The sequence below is a fragment of the Rhinichthys klamathensis genome, unplaced genomic scaffold (assembly GCF_029890125.1).
Source record: "Rhinichthys klamathensis goyatoka isolate OS25496 unplaced genomic scaffold, OSU_Roscu_1.1 h1tg000064l_1, whole genome shotgun sequence".
NCBI classification, from domain to species: domain Eukaryota; kingdom Metazoa; phylum Chordata; class Actinopteri; order Cypriniformes; family Leuciscidae; genus Rhinichthys; species Rhinichthys klamathensis.
The window spans coordinates 2,741,880-2,765,638 of NW_026606607.1; the positions used below are offsets into that span (position 1 = coordinate 2,741,880).

The 23,759-nt window shown below is 40.1% G+C and overlaps 1 protein-coding gene across 1 annotated transcript in view; it reads right to left on the reverse strand.

The window, feature by feature from the left end:
- The window catches only part of LOC130084389 (ribonuclease inhibitor-like), a 130,499-nt gene that overhangs the window by 37,062 nt on the left and 69,678 nt on the right, over nucleotides 1-23,759 (reverse strand). The window contains exons 7-11 of the mRNA XM_056249791.1: nucleotides 14,221-14,365; nucleotides 8,978-9,148; nucleotides 7,194-7,364; nucleotides 2,743-2,913; nucleotides 1,944-1,972 (exon numbers count right to left, since the gene is read on the reverse strand). Coding sequence (XP_056105766.1) covers nucleotides 1,944-1,972; nucleotides 2,743-2,913; nucleotides 7,194-7,364; nucleotides 8,978-9,148; nucleotides 14,221-14,365 — 687 coding nt within the window. The remainder of the gene's footprint in view (nucleotides 1-1,943; nucleotides 1,973-2,742; nucleotides 2,914-7,193; nucleotides 7,365-8,977; nucleotides 9,149-14,220; nucleotides 14,366-23,759) is intronic.

The following is a 23,759-nucleotide window of genomic DNA, read 5'->3' on the forward strand; positions in this document are numbered from 1 at the left end:
TCTTCTATAATCCCATTCTTGTAAATCTATAAACTCTAAACTCTGTCACCTTTTCCTAAATAATAAATTACTAATATACACCGTCTATATCTTGTTTAAAATAATCTAATTGTCATTGAATATTGGAAGTTACACCATCAACATTGTAATCAAGCAGTGCGATATCTAATTAATAACAAAGCAATTTTCAGCACATTTTACATTTACATGTGATCATTTACCAGACACTTTTATCCAAAGCGACATACAAATGAGGAGAGCAATAAAACCAACAATATGGCAGTGATGTGACCATTCCCAGTTTAGTCTACAAAAAGATGCGTCTTCAGCAGTTTGGGTCATCACAAATAGAAGAATCTTACATTATTTATTAGTGAGTTCAAGTCCTCTATTAGATCATTGTGGTAATCTGATGTCATCTGTGATATAAAAAAAAAAATCAGACCCACAAAAAGATCCAAACAAGAAACTGCTGTGAAGTCACACACACACACGAGAGTGAGATCGCTGTGACGTCTCTGTGTCTTCAGTCTCTGTTGACTGTGACGTCTCTGTAGCGGCTCCTTATTCACCATCAGCTCACCCTGAGGAAAATACATTTAAACACACAGACAGTCATATATGGAGTACGAGACATTACTGCGGTCACATCACACCAGTAGATTCATTTCAGAACAAACACAGGCAGAGATACATACAGAGTACATTAATATTACAGCCAGAGATGTAAAGGTGAGGAGAACATCAGAGCTGTTGTGCCGCACGCGGGGAACGACAAGCTGCGACAGTCAGAGATTCTGGTCAAGACCATTGTGAAAAGATCATCGTGTCAGGAACACTACCCACTTACCCTCGTGGAAACGAAAGGTTCAGTAGATTATTCGCATTATATGAATGATGTGATGAACAGAAACTACTCTCTCAATTAATTGTAATCTTGTAATTGTAAGATTCTTCTGTGAGAATGGCCTGCAGCCCAGAGTCAGAGCAGACCTGCTGTCGGACATCATCTATGTACTGATTAAATGATAATAGCACATGTAGTCCATTCCATAGAGACTGTGTCTGTTCTCAGAATAATGAGAACAAATATTGTTTATTACAGGATCCAGGAAAAATAACTGAGCAATGAACCTGCCCGCTGTTCTTCAGAAAAATCCTCCAGGTATTGCACATTTTTAAGTTTTCCAGCATCTTCTGCATATTTGACACCTTTCCAACAATGACTATGATTTTGAGATTCATCTTTTTACATCAAGGACAATTGAGTGACTCATACACAACTATTACAAAAGGTGAAAACATTTACTGATGCTCAAGAAGGAAACAATGCATTACGAGCAGGTGGTGTAAACTTTAAACAGGATTATGATGATGTGTACATTTTGTTTAAAGATCATCTTTTTTTCATTTAGTACTGCCCTTCAGAAGCGAATAATTCCCTGTTTCGCAGAAGACAAAATAATTACAATTTATATTGTTCATGCAATTTAAAAAGTGTACACACCCCAGCTTTTAATGCATTGTGTTGTATCAGTAAAAAAAAAAAAAAAAAAGTTATCATTTTTTTCTAAAAATATATATTTCTTCAAGAAATACTCTGTAAAACTGATGTTGTTAAAAATAATATGCAGGGGAAACCAAGTCCTATGTTTGGTGGACCCTGTGTGTTACAAACCTTATTAGTATTCCAAAGTATTCTAAATTATTTAGATTAGGTTACAAAGCTTGTGTAATCTAACGAAAAATGTTACAAATTACCATGTTTTGTAATCTGTAGTAAATAATCCACTTACAATATAGTGTCTCCAGTTTATAATGTGGATCATTCTTTAGATCAGAGAGAAGCTTTATGTCTGAATCTCCTAGTTTATTCCCAGTCAGATCCAGTAGTCTCAGGTGTGAGGGGTTTGATCTCAGAGCTGAAGTCAGAGCAGCAAAACCTTCATCTGTGACTCCACAATTACTCAACCTGTAGAGAACAATGACACTGTGTAAACGGTGTGTAAAATTACCATTTTATTAAAGATTGCAATGTGTGATGTGATTTGAATGTAGTGACAAGCAATGAATGCCACTATATTCTACACTGTTTTATAAAGGATGTCGGTTTTCCGTGTACTTGAGGTAAAACTGAGGGACAAATACCATGCAGTAAAATTGAATGAATTAATCCAGTTAGGGAACCATATTAAAATCACTTTAAAACTTCTTAATTATGTTACTTGGAAATGACTTGATTCCATGATGTTGACATTATGTGAACAAATGATCTTTGTCTTTGTCTTGTTTGTGATGTGGAGTATATATATATATATATATATATGCTGGGAATAACATTTATGTTTTAGGATTAGCATGTTTAATCAAGCATTGGCTCACCGGTGATGTTCACTGATTTAACTGAATATTTATTTAATGTGCATTTGGACTGATGTAAGTATCACTCACTTGTAATTTATTGTTTAACTGAGCGTCTATGAATCACACATAAAACTACTGGTTTTGGTTTTCCTGGTAAAACTATAATTGTACAGAAAATGAGCTCTCAATAAAATGTATTCAATTGTCTCTCATTTGTGTTGTGTGGATGTGTAATTGTTTGGTTGCACTCCTTCTTCAGACCCGAAACAAGCAAAGTTGGTGATCAATGAGTAAAAAAGTTTAAACTATTACATTACTAATAAAGAATATATTTAGCAAGGACAAATATATATGTGTTTATCAGAGAGTTCATCTTACCACAGCCTCTCCAGTTTACAGTGAGGATCCTCCAGTACAGCAGAGAGCAGAGGAACGGAATCTCCTAGTTTATTCCCAGTCAGATCCAGTAGTCTCAGGTGTGAGGGGTTTGATCTCAGAGCTGAAGTCAGAGCAGCAAAACCTTCATCTGTGACTCCACAATAACTCAACCTGTAGAGAACAATGACACACTCTTCACTCTCTCAGTTCAGATCAGTTTAACACAAGTGTCCGCAGCCGTACTGCAGGGCGTCTGTCAATTAATGCTTGATCACAAATAATTTTTTGTTAAATTAAAACATGGGTAAAAACACCAAGTCAAATTTATGTCAAATTTAAATATAAGCACTCTCAAATGAATGCAAGAGCACCCTCAGTTGATTCTGTAATAATATCATACCAGCAAACTCTCAAGTGTGTTTTTGTGTTTGAACTCTGGAGAACGTCAAATGTTTCTATTTACAATGTGTTTTTACAGCGGTGAGAAATGTAGCCAATCACAGTCATGTTTGTTGGTCTATTGAACGCAGTGGCCAATCAGAGGCGTTTCATTTAGTCAGAATCCACTCACCGAGATATAAAGGCCCTGTCCCAAATGGCACACTTCATATGCACTTTCAGTCTTGAAGACTTACAATGGCTTCCGCATCCCGTTAAGTCCATGAGACTGTAGGGTGTCCATTTAGTAATTTTAGGTTTCAGAAGGGGACTCACGAGCGCCGCTCAGCGGTCGATATGTGCCCTACATGTACACTTTTGCTGAGCCCACACTGAAGCGAGCTCCGCAGCAGACTTCTTCCCGACAGTCAAAGCGGCGTTTGTCACGAAAGTGCGGACTCAGAGGAAGACCGCGAGTGTTTATGGTGCCATTTGTGACAGGGCCAAACTCACAATTAAGTGACATAAATAACAATTGCAAGAAAAAGTCAGAATTGCGAGATAAAAAGTCACAATTATCTTTTAAATTGTTTTATACCGTGGCGGAAACAAGCTTCCATAAATTCGAGGCAACCAGTGGCGAATTAGTCTTCCAGGTTTTGATGTCATCCCTGAAGCTCTATTCACAGTCAACTTTCCTTTCGCATCCCCCAAATGCCAGCAAACCAATGAGAACGCGGAACAATGATGATGATGATGCATAATAACAGAACGTAGGCACCAACGTTGTGGATACACTTACCCAAAACCCTCCATAACTTTTCAATGAATTTCACATTTATTTGTATAGCGCTTTTCACAATACATGCTGTTTCAAAGCAGCTTTACAGAAAATGCACATCTACATTACAATTTAGAGTGATCTGTTATCAGAGGTGACTGTGTCCAAGTTATGTATTTCAGAAATGTACATATACAAATTACACATTTAGCTAATAATGTATTAAATTTAATTTAATTTATAACTGGCACTTATTTAAAAAAAAAAAAAAGTCGATTGGCAAATAAATAAATGACAGACACATAGCTGCCAACTCTCACGCATTGGCCGTGAGACACCCGCATTTGATTGGTTTCACACGCTCACACGCCACACTCCCGATTTCTCACGCTGAAGTGTCAACCCGGGCGGTCAAATGCCTGGAAGATGAGTTTATCTATATATCTACCTGTTGAGCCACTCGTGATCGACTAGTTATACCGCAAATTCGTTAAAAATCTCCCGTTATCTAGAGCGAGCGTGCATGCGAGACAGAGATTGTGCTCCAAACCGCGTAGAGCGAGCGAGAGACCTTGCGCGAGCGACCCCCCCGTCAACAAATCTCACTCGTCTCTACCCCCCCTCCCCCCCCCCCCCCCCCCCCCCGTCAACAAATCTCACGTCGAGCAAAACTCAAAAGTTGGCAGGTATGCAGACAGTTACATATGTACAGCATAATTTTATTATGTAAGCTTTATTTTACACCTAGAACGACAAGGGAATTTATAGTGTTAATATTAATTTGCGAGTCCGCGAACCCATTCTCTTAAATGCATTGGTTCAGCAGAGCATTCACAGCTTACAGTATATGGACTGAATGCCCCTGACCTGAAGCTTTTATCTTAAGTGTCGCGCATCCTTTTTTGAATAAACATGAAAATGCACAATCCAAACTTAAATGGTTGTAATTCAAGATTGCTTTGGAATATAGATGTAAGATTGGTCTTGTTTTAAAGAAGACATTTGGCAGATGTTTGTAGAAGTGAAATAAATTAAGAAAGTGAATTAAGAAAGTGAAACAGTAAAAAAGTTATAGAAGTTTGAGTTTATGAAAATGTAAAATGTAAAAATTTAATTATTCATATTTGATATAAAATATATTTTTTCAAAACCTGGTGGACTCTAAAACTGCAAGTAAATCAAAGCCAAAACTCTGAACAAGTTGTGTTTCAAATTTTAGGTTGATATCTCAAAAAATTAGCTTTCAGTAAGATTTTGTTTGGGCGCAGTACCAAACTTTTTACTGCCCATATAAGGGCGCCTCCATTTCCATATGTGTTTTGAGTGATCTGAACCATTATTTCCACAATTTTCATACAATTTATGAAGTAGACATCCTATTCAGTAGTAAAGGAAGTTTGGCATATTTTGATATGAATTCAACCTCTAATAATCACATAAAAATAACACGCATGTGCGTTATAGCTCGCTGACACAATTATTTCTTTATATTTAAAACATTTTCAGACCTTTTTTTCTAAAAAAAATTAATGGATATTATCTTTTGAACTATTGGCATGAAAACAAACTGAGGTTTCTACCATTCTTTCATGATTTTCATGTTCATCACTATTTCAAAATAAAGGTCTTAACACGCCTTAGGAATATGAAAATATTCTTGTTGCAAATTGACAGATTACGGCTCTTCTGTAATTTATTTTGATAATCAATCACCAAATATGAAACCTACAGATTGTAAGCTTTCAAATGATATATAGTTTGTCAATATTAGTTTAGGTTTAGTATAGCATATTACTGTTTTAAATATGTAATGGCTATGGTGACACTTAAGGGGTTAAGACCAATTTCATTTTCATCATTTATTTCTATTATTTGCAATACTTCATGCTTGAAGTTTAACACATAAGAGTTTATTACCAAAACAGTAATTAAGTGTCTTTAGAAATGTTATAATATATATTATAATGAAAAAGACTAATAAAATTGTCTCTTCATATTGAATGGATAACAATATATGTCTGGACACTTGAAAAATGTAATAATGTGGTCTATAAAACTTAAACATTTAATGATTTATAAGCATTTCACATATTTCTACACTAATTAGACAAAACTGCTATACTGCCAGTACACCATACTGTACAAATGAACTAGATCAATGTTCATTCTTGTCTGAAACTTTGGAGGAGACAAATATGAGACCACCCGGGCCTTTAGTTTAGGAAAAAAATCTGAGCACAGTGTGTGATGTTGCTGAGATCTCTTCCAAACTTTAGAGGAGACAAATATGAGATCTCCAGTATGAAGAGCCGTATAGGCAACAATTATTGAAAAGCATTTCAAACACTATAGTGAAACGAAAAACATTGATCAACCTTGGTGAAATTCATTCATACGCATTACTGAAATCAGAAAATATTTCGGTAGTTGATGATGGCTAATTTCCCTTGAAAAAGAAGTTGTGTGTCCACACTTCTGTTTAATGTGGCGCGTCTCACAAACTCTTAAGCAATGGCGGTTAGTTGTAGCGAGTTGTATGGGAAGCCAAACACACCTTCAGTGGGACGAAACGGAGCGGTGTTACAGAGCTCGTGCCGTGCTGACATCATCGGTGCGGCTCAATGGACCGAGCTGTGCGACCGACTCGACATCGCAGAGAGGACGTGTTTGCCAGCGAAACCGAATGGACAGCGCAAACTAATCTCACCAGCGCGACACTGACCATGTTACTTTATTCATCACTGCTCCACAGAAGTTCAGGTGTTTTCCCTGCATATAAGACCATGAAGATCAGCATGAAGTTATTACATTTCTTTTGCTTATTATCTTTCATATTAGTACATTAGTAGTGTTTGAAAAGCTACTTTGAAGAATTGTATTTTTGTAGCTACGGAAAGAGCTGTTAAAAGCAGAAACTTCAACGATTAAGGATTGTGCAGTGCAGGGGGAACTATAGGATCAGGGTTGGGAACCACTATTATTGCACAGAAACATCATTAGGGAAAACACTGGTGAGTAAACGTGGGGGAACAGGATTGTCACTGTAGTCAGAGTGAAACAGACTCAAATTATTGAACATAATGAATATAATGAAATACTGACTAAATCTAAAGGACACATTTTAAAAAGAATGTAAAAATGAACACTAATACCAGATCATGAGATTAGACATTTGTGTACACCTGTGATTTCTGTGCTGAGATTTAGTGTTTATAGAACAGAATTTTAGGACTAAAATTAGCTTGTAAAATGAGGACAAAGACATGTGTGACTATCAGAGAGACAATCTTACCCCAGATTCTCCAGTTTACAGTGAGGATCCTCCAGTACAGCAGAGAGCAGAGGAACTGAATCTCCTAGTTTATTCCCAGTCAGATCCAGTAGTCTCAGGTGTGAGGGGTTTGATCTCAGAGCTGAAGTCAGAGCAGCAAAACCTTCATCTGTGACTCCACAATACCTCAACCTGTAGAGAACAATGACACACTCTTCACTCTCTCAGTTCAGATCAACACTACAAGCCACAATTCTACACAGACTATTAAATATGTCTAAATTTCAATTGGAGATTTATCAGTCAAAATATTTTATCAAAAAAAGAATTTATGAAGAAATTCAAAAAGCTTTCGACACCTGTGCTTCATAATCCAACATATCTAAATGATCTCAAAAAACAACGACACCTCTTCACTCTGTGACAGACTCATCGTGAAGATGAAAGCACACAAGAGTAACACAAAGGTTAACTTAAATGTTTTAATCGTTTTATTCTGATGTTATTTGCAAGATATAAAGCTATGTTTTAGTTCATATGTTTCCGTAATGAGTGAGTGAGTGCTCAATTTCCAAGTCAAGCTGTGCTAACTGGAGCGTCGCTGGAGATCGACATGAAAACTGAGAAATGAAACCAACACTTTCCCTGCTTCTCCCCACAGCCTCTTGAATGTTTGTATCTCCCAGGATACATCACCCCTTTTAGGGTTAATTTTAAATTAAGAGAATGATTATATGAATATACTATATGAATTATAAATAATTAAATTCATATAATATAAATATTTAAAAAATTCACCCTAAACTGCTTTAATTTGGAGTGAGAGATACAGGCGGAGTGGCTTTATTGCATCAGATACATGTCACTTTACTCACAGCTGATTGGTCCAGTTTTGGTTTGTGATCTCGACCACAGAATAAATTCATTTTATTCAAGGTCATCCTGCAGCGCAAGTTAGTTACCATGGCGATGGAACCCGCTAAAAACCAATCCACCTTCTTGAGCCCGAAAAAACAGAGTTTGCTCAAAATAATCTCAAACTTACAAGGGGAGAAACTGAAACTGGCTTCATGCAACAGGCCACAGAAACAGTGGGAAACACTGCTGTATTAACCAGCACTCACTGTAATTCTGAAGTGCTCCTGAAGAGCTTAAGTAGCTGGTTCAGGAGTGCTGGATCTGAACTCTGCAGAGAGGTAGATCTCCAGGAACAGGTTTGGGCGCTCCAGATTTAGATTAACGAGATTTACGTTTCCTGCTTCTGTGCATCAAAATGATACATAATATTGAACTATTCATTTGGGCACGTTCATTCTTTCTCCACAAAGAACACAAGTCCATTCTTAGATCTGAGAAACCACCCAGCAGAAGCCCAACACTGCACATTTTGGATGTCTCTCTTCTCTGCCAAACCCACCGGAGATCTTGGAGTCTTTACTAACGAGCTGATGAGTTGAATCTGCTGTGTTTGATTAGAGAGACATCTAAACTGTGCAGTGCTGGTGAAACTCCAGGATCAGGGTTGAGAACCACTGACTTATTATACAGGAACATCATTGGGGAAAACACTGTTGAATAACATGTCATTGTAGTCAGAGTGGAACACACTAAAATGATTAAATAATGAAATATTTTTTTAAATGTAACAATGAACACTAATACCAGATCATGAGATTAGACATGTGTGTACACCTGTGATTTCTGTGCTGAGATTTAGTGTTTATAGAACAGTAAGAATTTTAGGACAAAATTAGCTTCTAAAATGAGGACAAAGACATGTGTGACTATCAGAGAGACAATCTTACCTCAGATTCTCCATTTTACAGTGAGGATCCTCCAGTACAGCAGAGAGCAGAGGAACTGAATCTCCTAGTTTATTCCCAGTCAGATTCAGTTCTCTCAGGTGTGAGGGGTTTGATCTCAGAGCTGAAGTCAGAGCAGCAAAACCTTCATCTGTGACTCCACAATCCCTCAACCTGTAGAGAACAATGACACACTCTTCACTCTCTCAGTTCAGATCAGTTTAACACAAGTGTCCGCAGCCGTACTGCAGGGCGTCTGTCAATTAATGCTTGATCACAAATAATGTTTTTGTTAAATTAAAACATGGGTAAAAAACATCACAAAGTCAAATTTAAATCTCTCAAATGAATGCAAGAGCACCCTCAGTTGATTCTGTAATAATATCATACTGGCAAACTCTCAAGTGTGTTTTTGTGTTTGAACTCTGGAGAACGTCAAATGTTTATTTACAATGTGTTTTTACAGCGGTGAGAAATGTAGCCAATCACAGTCATGTTTGTTGGTCTATTGAACGCAGTGGCCAATCAGAGGCGTTTCATTTTGTCAGAATCCACTCACCGAGATTTAAAGGCCCTGTCAAATGGCACACTTCATATGCACTTTCAGTCTTGTAGACTTACAATGGCTTCCGCGTCCCGTTAAGTCCATGAGACTGTAGGGTGTCCATTTAGTAATTTTAGGTTTCAGAAGGGGACTCACGAGCGCCGCTCAGCAGTCGATATGTGCCCTACATGCCCACTTTTGCTGAGCCCACACTGAAGCGAGCTCCGCAGCAGACTTCTTCCCGACAGTCAAAGCGGCGTTACGTCACGAAAGTGCGGACTCAGAGGAAGACCGCGAGTGTTTAGGGTGCCATTTGTGACAGGGCCAAACTCACAATTAAGTGACATAAATAACAATTGCAAGAAAAAGTCAGAATTGCGAGATAAAAAGTCACAATTATCTTTTAAATTGTTTTATCCCGTGGCAGAAACAAGCTTCCATAAATTCGAGGCAACCAGTGGCGAATTAGTCTTCCAGGTTTTGATGTCATCCCTGAAGCTCTATTCACAGTCAGCTTTCCTTTCGCATCCCCCAAATGCCAGCAAACCAATGAGAACGTGGAACAATGATGATGATGATGCATAATAACAGAACGTAGGCACCAACGTTGTGGATACACTTACCCAAAACCCTCCATAACTTTTCAATGAATTTCACATTTATTTGTATAGTGAATAAATGTAATTTATTAAAGTAATTTCTATTATTTGCGTTGCCTTATAATTTCATGCTTGAAGTTTAACACATAAGTGTTTATTACCACAACAGTAAATAAGTGTCTTTAGAAATGTTATAATATATATTATAATGAAAAAGACTAATAAAATTGTCTCTTCATATTAAATGGATAACAATATATGCCTGGACACAGGGCCGGATTAAGAGTTCAGAGGCCCCTGGGCACAATGTCTTGTAGGCCCCCCCTTAGGCAGGCCAAATGTATATTTTGTCCAAGGACATTTTAATATGGCATTAACAGTTTTACTGACTTTAAAGGAACTTTGTTGTACTATGCTGGAGTAAAGTTCATGAATGGTCGTTCTTTCCCATAGGAATTTGTAAAACTATGTTGGGTGGACCTCTGTGCCTCTAGGGGGGTTGGGGGGCATGCTCCCCCGCAAGAAAATTTTGTACATTTTAAGGTTAAATGCATCAATCTGGTGCTCTTTGAGAGATCAAAATTAAGAGCTTCAACCCATGAACTGCTCGTTGAACAAAGAAAAAGCATTGATTTGTACCAAGACAATAAAGAGGGCTCAAACATCTTTTTAGTTATGAGAGTCTCAGTCTACATTACATTATCAATGGTGTTTTAGGATGCCAAACAATTATTATAATAATGTAATAATGATTTATATAACTATTCCTATGACGTAAAATCCATATAGCCTATAAATGTACTATAAATGAAAATGAATATTTCAAAAGTATATTTTAGTCTACATTACACTATAATACAGGAAAATTAAAATACGTTTGTCCTAATTTCTTCACTTGCAAGAAATAAACCCTTGAGCTTTTATTTAGGAGAAAACACCAGATAACCATGCTGATCGCGTTAGCAAAGTGCACACTTTTCTTTAAATCACCCAGCACAAACAGGATGCCTATTCTTAAAGTATTGTGCTGTTTTATAAAGGCACAAAGCCATATCATGGTTTCGATTTTATTTCGTTGGCAAAATATAACGCTAGAGACTTTATGTTAGGTTATACATTCTACATCTCATATGTGTTGGGAAAAGGGAGAAGAGAGAGTTCGGCAAAAGGCGGATTCGAACTCGGGTCGAGCGCATCAAAACTGCTTTCAAGCACTTGACGCGCTACGACCCACGCCACTGTAGCTATCCCGTGACGGGCGTCTTTTTACTAAAAAGACAGGCACTTAGTGCAAATATACGCTCCGTTATCTAAAATATTTTTTTCCTTCCCCTCACTTGGGCCAAAAGTGCGCATGGCGAACTTGCAATGAATACATTTTATCAGACCGGCCCTCGCGGCCTCGAAACACTACCGGCCCACCGGGGAAACTCCCGATTGCCACTCCGCCCCTGGGGCCCAGGGCCCCTTAGATGTCGTGGGCCCCTGGGCAAGTGCCCAGTTGCCCTAATGGTTAATCCGGCCCTGCCTGGACACACTTGAAAAATGTGTAATAATGTGGTCTATAAAACTTAAACATTTAATGATTTATAAGCATTTCACATATTTCTACACTAATTAGACAAAACTGCTATACTGCCAGTACACCATACTGTACAAATGAACTAGATCAATGTTCATTCTTGTCTGAAACTTTGGAGGAGACAAATATGAGACCACCAGGGTCTTTAGTTTAGGAAAAAAATCTGAGCACAGTGTGTGATGTTGCTGAGATCTCTTCCAAACTTTAGAGGAGACAAATATGAGATCTCCAGTATGAAGGGCCGTATAGGCAACAATTATTGAAAAGCGTTTCAAACACTAGTGAAACGAAAAACATTGATCAACCTTGGTGAAATTCATTCATACGCATTACTGAAATAAGAAAACATTTCGGTAGTTGATGATGGCTAATTTCCCTTGAAAAAGAAGTTGTGTGTCCACACTTCTGTTTAATGTGGCGCGTCTCACAAACTCTTAAGCAATGGCGGTTAGTTGTAGCGAGTTGTATGGGAAGCCAAACACACCTTCAGTGGGACGAAACGGAGCGGTGTTACAGAGCTCGTGCCGTGCTGACGTCATCGGTGCGGCTCAATGGACCGAGCTGTGCGACCGACTCGACACCGCAGAGAGGACGTGTTTGCCAGCGAAACAGAATGGACAGCGCAAACTAATCTCACCAGCGCGACACTGACCATGTTACTTTATTCATCACTGCTCTGCAGAAGTTCAGGTTTGAAGAACCTAACAATCCTGGATCATGTAAAATCGCCAACAGTAAAATCCAGATAACAGTAATCCACGTATGAAGAACGGGCCCCGGTTCTCCAGTGCATTGCTATATTGAGTTTATGTTTTTTAAATGATTTTTGTTGTTTTCACAGTAATCTTCCTGTACTCTCAACAGTTCTCTACTGTATAAGCCGTGTGTAGTGATGATGTGCCTCCAGCAGTGCTCGAAGTGGGCCGGTACGCACCAGCACTTCTATATTTTAAGCTGTGGTGTACCCTCACTTTTTCTTGTGTACCGGCACTTCTCAGTGGCGTCACTAGGCCCCTTTTCTACTCAGACACATGATTTACAAAACCTGCTTCTGTGATTCAAAATGATACATAATATTGAACAATTTATTCAGTCATGGTGATGACTAGAAGTGTGCACTTTTTTTTATTACCGGAAAGAGTTAAACAGTGGGGGAGGAGTGAAATTATATATAAAGTATCTTTATTTGTACGTTTTCTGATAGGAGTACCTTTCATTTGTCCATGAAAAATGCAGTTTCTCTGCTCGCTTCTCGACGACTGTTCTTTCACTCAGCACAAGTTTGGTATTGTTTTAAAGCGTAGCAATCCAACTTTGTGAATATTCATAGCGAATTCTCGATGGCATGAGTCTGAACCAATGAAATGTGATTTTCAGACTCATACTGATTTAAACTAAATTATTTTACTCACATTGACTGACACATTCGAAACGTGCCTCAAAGACGCCTCAGACCGCACGTGACCCCGATATACACTTATACCTACACAGAATTACAGTATTTCAAAATATCTGTCTTGGCGAGTATTCAAGCAAACATTATCTGCTATGTCTTAAGTGTCAACATTTGGTTAACAGTTGGAGAAAAACATCTGATGTGTAACATTATATTAGATCAGCAGTACAGTAGGTCCGAATGTATAGGCTTTCTTTTTCGTTAATGTTAATCAAACAATTGTGGGATCATGGGGAAAAAAGTTTAATATATATTGATCCTATAGATATTTGGTTTTGACTTGGTGTTTGCCAAATTTGGTGTTATTACCAGATATTTTAAGGTATGGTTGGTAGAGGATTTTGTTTTGGAACCTTCAGAAAACTTTAACTTGATTATTCTCAAAATTGACTTTGACTATAAAATTCAAACAGGTGTAGCTCAGTCATGAAAATTTGCTCATTGCGACTCATTTTGTCAGAATGGGTCACGTATGTAAGCAGATGCATATGTAAAATCAAAACTGATAATGTTTCTTAATGAAATGTCGACGCAGGACGAGGTATAGGACTGTGAAGCGTTGGGGGTGTTGTTGGACTTGATCTACTCATCGTCCTGAATCTGATCCAGACGTAGTCTAAATATCTAATATCTAAAAATTATGTATCTTAAATCAAGATACATAAGCAATTTTTCAGTATACAAGACTTAACATTTTAAGTCATTTTGCTTCTCAAGTAAATGTATCTTCAATTAAGAATACAAAAAAGAAAAGACGACAAAAATACTGAAAAATACATTTATTTTCTGCAGTGTAGTCCTAAAATTTACATCAAAGCATTTAGTCCAGGGTTCCTCAAATCTGGTTTTGAAGTGCCGCTGTCCTGCAGAGTTTAGATCCAACACTAATTAAAGACCCTGAACAAGCTGATCCATGTCCTCAGAGTTACAGGAAGGGGAGTTTATCAGGGTTTGAGCTAAACTCCGTAGGGCAGCGGCCCTCCAGTGCCAGATTTGTGGAACCCTGATTTAGTCTTATAGAAGACAATAACATGTCTGACTATGATATACTGTAGATGATCTTACCTGAGTTTCTCCAGTTTACAGTCAGGATCCTCCAGTACAACAGAGAGAAGCTTCACACCCGGATCTCGTAGGTTTCTATTATCTAGATTCAGTTCTCTCAGTTGTGAGGGGTTTGATCTCAGAGCTGAAGTCAGAGCAGCACAATCTTTCTCTGTGATTTCACAATCACTCAAACTGTAGAGAGATGAAAATCAGACTTGGTAAACACTATGAACTGAAAACAAAAAGCAATAGAAAATAGAGAAAAAATAGACAATTTGTATATGGAGTAAAGCAAACACTGTACTGTCGTCACTAATGGATGGCATTGTCTCAAAATTACTCAGGAACCTTGAGATCCGACGGTAGCTGCTCGTATCTCAGCCTGCCTGACAGACATTTCTGGCTGGATGAAGGACCACCACCTTCAACTAAACCTTGCGAAGACAGAGCTGCTTGTGGTCCCGGCCAACCCAACACTTCGTCACAACTTCTCCATTCAGCTAGGCTCGTCATCCATAACTCCATCAAGGTCAGCTAGGAACCTTGGGGTTGTAATTGATGATCAGTTGAAATTCACAGACCACATTGCTAGAACTGCCCGGTCCTGCAGATTTGCCTTGCACAACATTAGGAGGATCAGGCCCTTCCTTACAGAGCATGCCACACAACTCCTTGTCCAAGCACTTGTTTTATCCAGACTGGACTATTGTAATGCTCTCCTGGCTGGTCTTCCAGCTTGCTCTGTCAAACCTCTGCAACTGATCCAGAATGCTGCAGCCACAGTAGTCTTTAATGAGCCAAAGAGAGCACACGTCACTCCTCTCCTCACACAATTGCACTGGTTGCCAGTTGCCGCTCGCATTAAATTCAAGGCACTGACGTTTGCCTATACAGAACAACCACTGGCACTGCTCCCTCTTACCTAAACTCATTACTTCAGACTTATGTGCCATCCAGAAACTTGCGCTCTGCTAGCGAATGTCGTCTAGTGGTACCATCTCAAAGAGGCACAAAATCTCTTTCCCGGACCTTTACCATGACTGTTCCCTGCTGGTGGAATGATCTGCCTAACTCAACCAGAGCTTCTGAGTCAGTAGCCACTTTCAAGAAACTGCTGAAGACGTATCTATTCCGGCAGCACTTGATTCAGTAGTACTAACACTTTCTCTTCTCTTCTATTTAAAAAAAAAAAAAACCTGCACTAAAATTGAACTGAGAGGGGTTATAGCACTTGCGTATTGTTGTCCTACTGTTAATTTAACTGCTTCTATTGTTCTCATTTGTAAGTCGCTTTGGATAAAAGCGTCTGCTAAATGAATAAATGTAAATGTAACTTTAAACTTGTTTGTTTTAAATTAAGTACATTCGTTAAGTAAGTACTCATTGAAATTAAGTACCTACTCATTGAGTATGCGGCGGGTTGTCACCAACGTCATGTTCTGGGCGGTAACCCGGATGCGCGGCCATTATGGAGGCACTCGGATGTAAACAACGGCATGGATTGCACTGTTTATGTACTACTGAACACATTGTTACTCTAATAAACCATGGTAAAAACACGTAGTAGGTGCGAAATCATATAGAGAAGGACTTAGTAAGCAGGAGAGAGCGAAACATTTTGACAAACTAAAGTTAATATGTGGTAAAGGTCCGAACGAGCTAGCTTCTCTAGCCCGTACTGCAGTTCTTCCTTCTATTTCTTATCCCGACACAGGCTACGTTCAGATTGTCAGTCCAAAAAAGCACATGAAATCCGTTTCAAGCTACATTCATATGTGGTTTGAAATCCTATTCAAATCACATATCAGGGCATCGGCTTCAGTCTGAACGATCGGATTTCGCGTGGTATGTGACTCTCACGTTAAATGTAAACGTCAGACGTTAGAGGAAACACGCTGAAAGTCGCTGTCGAAACAATTCTGTGTTGTTGCAAAGTGCCGGACGAGCAGAACATTATTATTTCTGAAACATATTTTGAAACTAGCGCGGAAAAAAAGCTGTAGTGCATAATATCCTCATACAGTTCTGCAGCTCAAGACGCAGTAGTCCAGCGCGGCGGCTACACATTCCCATGTTGTAAAATTTAAATAAGACGACATCTCGATTGCAAATGCAAACCCCTCCATCAACACAATGTCAGTGCCATATTGCCTAAGAGCTGCATGGATACACACATCGGATCTGAACAGTTGCGATACACAGTGTGGACATCATTTTAGATCAGATTCCAATCGGATACAAAGATAATCGGATTTGGACTGACAGTGTGAATGTAGCCATAGTTAAATACGTCAACATTTTAGCCATAGTCAACGCTTCATTAACACATGTCATGTGGTTGATGAGCTGATGCTGTGCCTCTCTCAACCACAAACGCCTTCTTTCATCAGTTTTTTACACTCTTCTCTTTAACTTTTGGCAGTAGATAGAACTCGAAATGTTTTTTCCCGATGCGACCGATTAGTACAGACCAAAACTCGACCATTTGTCAGCAGCAATAATCAGCCAAATTTGCGAGTCCGTTCAGTTCAATGGCATTGTTTACGTTCAGTGCCTCCAAAATGGCCGGGGGGGGGGGGGGGGGGGGTTGGATAAAAGACATCGTTATGTTTCGCTTCTCTGTCTGCGCTTCAGAGAGCATCTAAAGCCGCTAAACTTATGGAAAGTTTTCAGTCAGGGAAACCGTTTCTCAAAGATGCGCAACGATTTATAGATTTATTTGGAACTATTTTCATTGGCGATATAGATCAAAATGTAAGTCATGTAATATTAACAACTTGTTTATTTTAATCAACGTCCTACTGATGTTCGGGACAGCACTCTTCCTCATCTGATAATGTTGCTTAACTTAGGCTATTGTTAGAAATAGAAGGGGAAAAAACAAGGATAGCCTAGAGGAACTTTTTTGTGAATTATATTCTGTTTCAGAAATGGGCTTTTATTGTAATATCTGTTGATTAATTTTGTTTCAGTACAGTCTGTTATGCTTCATAATAAAACGTATGGCTACCCATCTGCAGCTTTACTTGCTCTTGTTTATGCACCAGCTGCAAATGCTAACAAATAAACAGCGTTAGTTTTTGTATCAACAATCATGAATTAAAAATGCTAAGTCAGTCTTTGTTTGTATTGCATGTTCACTTTTAATACAACGAAACAGCCTAGGTCTCCCATCCCTCACAAACTCGCGGTCGAGTACGTCATAATGATCGCCGCATTCCTCAGAACGCTCGGTGACGTAATAATGAGTGCAGCGGATTTTTTCTTCTTGTAGCGAGTCGGCGATTGAGTGAGTAGCCTATGCTTTTTACACTGGGTTTGGGGATCTGAATTTTAATCTTTATATAATTTGCAGAAGAATTTGCTTAAACTGTGGAATGTTATTGTATAGATTTGCTGTAGCTACATTTAGATAAATAAATAGGCATGACTACACTGGTTTGTGTGGAAATGAGAGCATGATATGTGAATCAATAATGATCAAATCATTTTATATATATAATTGTAGATCATTTATATTCAAAGGACAAAACGATAGCAGATCTGATGACACACTGAAGTGATACTGAAAGCTTATTTGCCTTAAGCTGATTTGTTTAAATCAATCAAATTTGCCTTGACAACCGGCAAAATAAAACATGACTATATACATTTACATTATGTGCATCTGAGTTATTCACATTAGTAGGTAAATTGATAAAAATAACAATTAACTTTTTTAGCTTCGTTTTTCATTTTAAATACATTTCAAGGAGGCTCTCAGCCTCACTTGCCTCTTCTGATGGATCGCCACTGGGCATACACTGTATAAATTTTTATTTTTTAGAAAATTAAAGGCCTACTACATTTTCCACGTTCCACTCCATCTCACGCACAGTCGTGTCCACACAGCTATTAGTTGGTGGACCAGTGTGACACCGCACAATTTCTTATTTATACTCTAGCAGATGTCAAAGAGCAGTACTGAGTCGTGTCAACATTCTTCTATCTTAACAATCACCTACCGTATGCGTTGTTGAGCACACACCGTTAGCGCAAACACAAAAATTGGGCTACACATGGATGTCTGTTGAACTTCAGATGACAAAATGCGGAATGTGGATGACATAAGTTTACGTTGGGCTTAAGACAACAAGCTTTCAGGTTCTTGTACTGTATGTTTACTCAAATCATCTTTTCCCTTTCTCTTTCTTTCATAGTGTTTCACAGATAGTATATTGCAAATAGTATTGTTCACTTCCAGTTCATTTTCTACATATCTAACATCAATATGAGTTTGTCAACCATGCCCACCATTTTTGAGAGTGCAGAGCAGTCATCATCTACTGAGTACTCAGATGAGCTTACTACGGCCCTTGCTGCGGGACGGTGGTGGGCGATAATGGAGGTTTCGGACCCCATACCTGAGGATTATGAGTACGGGGACATCTCAGGCCAGTGGGGGGAAACAATGGAGGCGGGAGAAACATCATGTCCCTCATCCCTGGTCTTCTGTAATGCATCTGAGAAGGCTCATTTCCAGCACTCGGGCTTCTCAGATGCAACACGGAAGACCACACCGCAGTGGAGGCAGAAGATGACGCAGGGAGCACCCTTCTCTTCCAGATCCACACAGAGAGCACCTGTGTCCGCCAGATCCACACAAAGAGCACCTGTGTCCGCCAGATCCACACAGAGAGCACCTGTGCCCGCCAGATCCACACAGGAAGCACCTGTGGCCGCCAGATCCACACAGAGAGCACCTGTGCCCGCCAGATCCACACAGGAAGCACCTGTGCCCGCCAAAGCCACACGGGAAGCACCTGTGCCCGCCAGATCAACACAGGAAGCACCTGTGCCTGCCAGATCCACACAGAGAGCACCTGTGCCTGCCAGAGCCACACGGGAAGCACCTGTGCCCGCCAGATCAACACAGGAAGCACCTGTGCCCGCCAGATCAACACAGGAAGCACCTGTGCCCGCCAGATCCACACAGAGAGCACCTGTGCCTGCCAGAGCCACACGGGAAGCACCTGTGCCTGCCAGATCCAAACAGGAAGCACCTGTGCCCGCCAGATCCACACAGGAAGCACCTGTGCCCGCCAGATCCACACAGAGAGCACCTGTGCCTGCCAGAGCCACACGGGAAGCACCTGTGCCCGCCAGATCCAAACAGGAAGCACCTGTGCCCGCCAGATCAACACAGGAAGCACCTGTGCCCGCCAGATCAACACAGGAAGCACCTGTGCCCGCCAGATCCACACAGAGAGCACCTGTGCCTGCCAGAGCCACACAGGAAGCACCTGTGCCCGCCAGATCAACACAGGGAGCACCTGTGCCCGCCAGAGCCACACAGGAAGCACCTGTGCCCGCCAGATCCACACAGGGAGCACCTGTGCCCGCCAGATCAACACAGGGAGCACCTGTGCCCGCCAGATCAACACAGGAGGCACCTGTGCCCGCCAGATCCACACAGGGAGCACCTGTGCCTGCCAGATCCACAGAGGGAGAACCCGTGCCCGTCATATCCACACAGGGAGCACCTGTGCCCATAGGGTCCAAACAAAGAGGAATACTCAGGATCCCATTACATTTGACTAAAAACCTGATACATGCCTCTTTTGAAACACCCATGCCCATCCAGTCTCTACAGAGGGCACCAGTGGCGTCCTCAAAGGTGCTCACATACTCCTCAGATGGAGCACCCATGCCGGACAAGATGGGACCTAGGCCCAAACTTAAGATCCCTGAGCCATTAAGGCAGGAGCTGCTGCAGAAGAAGCCTTACACTTTTCTGCAGGGACCACCCATGCCCATCCAGTCTCTACAGAGGGCACCAGTGGCGTCCTCAAAGGTGCTCACATACTCCTCAGATGGAGCACCCATGCAGGACAAGATGGGAGCTAGGCCCAAACTTAAGATCCCTGAGCCATTAAGGCAGGAGCTGCTGCAGAAGAAGCCTTACACTTTTCTGCAGGGACCACCCATGCCCATCCAGTCTCTACAGAGGGCACCAGTGGCGTCCTCAAAGGTGCTCACATACTCCTCAGATGGAGCACCCATGCAGGACAAGATGGGACCTAGGCCCAAACTTAAGATCCCTGAGCCATTAAGGCAGCCTTACACTTTTCTGCAGGGACCACCCATGGCCATCCAGTCTCTACAGAGGGCACCAGTGGCGTCCTCAAAGGTGCTCACATACTCCTCAGATGGAGCACCCATGCAGGACAAGATGGGACCTAGGCCCAAACTTAAGATCCCTGAGCCATTAAGGCAGCCTTACACTTTTCTGCAGGGACCACCCATGGCCATCCAGTCTCTACAGAGGGCACCAGTGGCGTCCTCAAAGGTGCTCACATACTCCTCAGATGGAGCACCCATGCAGGACAAGATGAGACCTAGGCCCAAACTTAAGATCCCTGAGCCATTAAGGCAGCCTTACACTTTTCTGCAGGGACCACCCATGGCCATCCAGTCTCTACAGAGGGCACCAGAGGCGTCCTCAAAGGTGCTCACATACTCCTCAGATGGAGCACCCATGCAGGACAAGATGGGACCTAGGCCCAAACTTAAGATCCCTGAGCCATTAAGGCAGGAGCTGCTGCAGCAGAAGCCTTACACTTTTCTGCAGGGACCACCCATGCCTGACAACATCACAAAGAGGCAAAATCAAAAGATCCCTGAGCCTGAGATAGCGCCTGTTTGTTGCACACAGGGAGTACTTGTTATTGACAAGATCTCCGAGAAGAGAGATGCTAAAAACCCTGAGCTACTGAGGCAGCATTCGCAAAATGTGTCTTCCGCAAAACTCAGGATCCCTAGGAAGCAGAGGGAGAAGTTGAGGGATTGGTGGGGGCATCAGCAGAAGAATGTGCAAAAGGGAGTGTCTCTGCCTGCCAAGACCCCACAGAGAACACTTGATCCACCGTGTTCCCCACAGCAACCACCCAGGTCTCCCGAGAGAGCACCCATGTCCAGAAGGAGTAAGAGCGTGTGTCTATGGAGCACAGAAGCTTCTGTAAGTCCCTTATATCGCTATTTTTTTACTTATTTTAAAATGTATTCAAACAAGTAAACGTTGCCTTTAACTATGCTACTATGTTTTCAAGGTCCTCAATTTAAAATACTTTTATATTTAAAAAAAATAAAAAAGATACGCCTTTAGATTTAGTCTAAGAAGCACCCATTAAACCTGCCCAGCATTGCAAGATTATATCTGTTCTCTCAACAGGACACCGCAGGTCTGTGTCAGGCACCTCCACGAAACAGTTGTGTGGAACTGAGACGCTACAACCATCCAGTCCCTCAGGTAACCAGTTCACAACCGACCCGCAGAACTCCGAACAGACTTCAGCCCAGATCCCAGCCGACCCGTAAAAGAGCATTGATTAGACCCTCCTATCTCTCAATTTTACTAAGATTTAGAAACTAAATACTTTACTTAATCTGGGATGATCATGCGAATCATTTCATATTATATCAAATCCTTTTCACTTCAGACCCCTCATATCGAATTGGTAGAAGCAACTTTTCTTTAGATTTTCTTTAAGAATCACTCATTAAATCTGGTCAGCGTTACATGATTATGTCTGTTCCTTCAACAGGACAGTGCAGGAGTGGACAGGTCAGCCCCACAAAAAAAGCAGCGGACGGCTATCAAAGTCAACAACCAACAGTCGGATCCAGGCAGCTTGGACCAAATGGACTATTTATGTAGCATATTTGCTAAATTTTGTGTAATTTCCAATATTTAATATTTATATTGTAATTGTATATGAGTACATGTCTTATGTGAATACATACAGACAGTATAATAAAATATATATATACAAACTGTGTATATTTATTTGTCAATGACAACACACATTAATTAGTGTTATATAAACAGATCATTTTCATCTGTGTCACTGGGCTGATTAAATTCACACACTAAGCCAGAGAATAGCATTGTAACAACATATATTCATATTTACCACAATTTATGGCTAAAGACAATGGCTATGTAATACAACTGATTCACTATTTCAGTATACATTTTCTTGCAACAATAGCCTGACATCATCAGATAAAGGTTTGTTTTATTTTTATGACAGATTTAAGTCCAAAGACTTTTTCTATACTTTACTTTTATCAGTGGAATTTTTGTATACAAAAAAAAAAAAACATATATTTTAGGAAGCTTCTGGTGCATTTATTTGGTGCATGTTTCACTAGATTCGCTTTTGCCATGTATACTTAAAGATTCAGTTTTTCTGGAAATTGTACTTCATTCATAAGTATTTATTTCGTTTATGCCATATATTTACATGAACTGACTTTCTGATGCATGGCCCTGCAAAAGAAACAATATATGAATGAATCAGAATGCATGAAAAAGTTGCAGAATGTAACTGCACATTACTATGATATCAAGAAGTGTTCAATTTGTGTCAAAGCTCTTTGGTGGTTCCCCTTGATTGCATAACATTTTAAATATAGAAAACCAAGCGCTCCCTTTATAACGCGGCTGACTTTGCTCACTCACGCAAAAACTCCTGTTATTATCAATGAATCTAAATACACACTGTATATAATACAAATCAGGTTTATTTGCAAAATGTACAGACTTTCAGCTGTTTGCAATGAAAAAATCAAAACAAAAGTCATAGAAATAGCTCAACACAACAAACGTTTCAAGTGGTTTCCCGAAATTCAACTGAAAATGCAACTTTTAATGACTTATGCAGTCTCAAAATTATTTTGTAAAAATTATATATAAATCTCTTATTTACATAATGTCTACGCTTTGTTATAATGAGATGATTTGCAAGCGTGTAGAACTTAGTTAAACAGTGTTTTGAAGGGTATTGAGCAGATTCTGACTAACTTACAGTAAACACCTCTTATTGGTCATTGCGTTACACAGACATGCCTGAGATTAGGAGTGTGCCGGTTTCAGAATTGGTGATGACGGTTATGACGCGAGTCAAATGTGACGGTTCATAACATAACCGTCGTTGTTGTCGTCGTGGCATTGGGGGAAGGGGGTTTTAGGATGGTCGGTTGTATAACTGTTCATTAGTTATAGGTCAACTTAATTTGAATAAACAAGCAGACACTGATTAGCAACTCGCTTTACGTTCATTTAAAATGAACAGCAAGACAACTAGAAGTGAATGTGCTTTCCATTAAATGAATCACACACAGTAAACAAATCCTTAACAAAAACAAAAAAACAAACGTTGCAATGAACGTGCTTTGTTTTAAAGGTGCTAAATGTAACTTTTCTTTTAAAATGAATCCTTTTTTTTATTGCCTGTGTGTGAAGGGGTTGTAATGACACATTATAATGATCCACTTGTCGGGTTTTGCTATTACCTCTGAAGGCCAGTAATCCTATTTATATGTGAAGTCTCCGGGTCGGATTTACTGCGAAATCCATCGGATGTGACGTGCATGCGCGCTCCCGAGCCTCTCTCCTTTTTATATACAGTCTATGCGACGGCACTGCAGCTGACGACATGGAGTCTGATAACACCAAACAACGACCTGCCTCCAGCACAACACACACTCCAACACAAACTCAACATAAATATAAA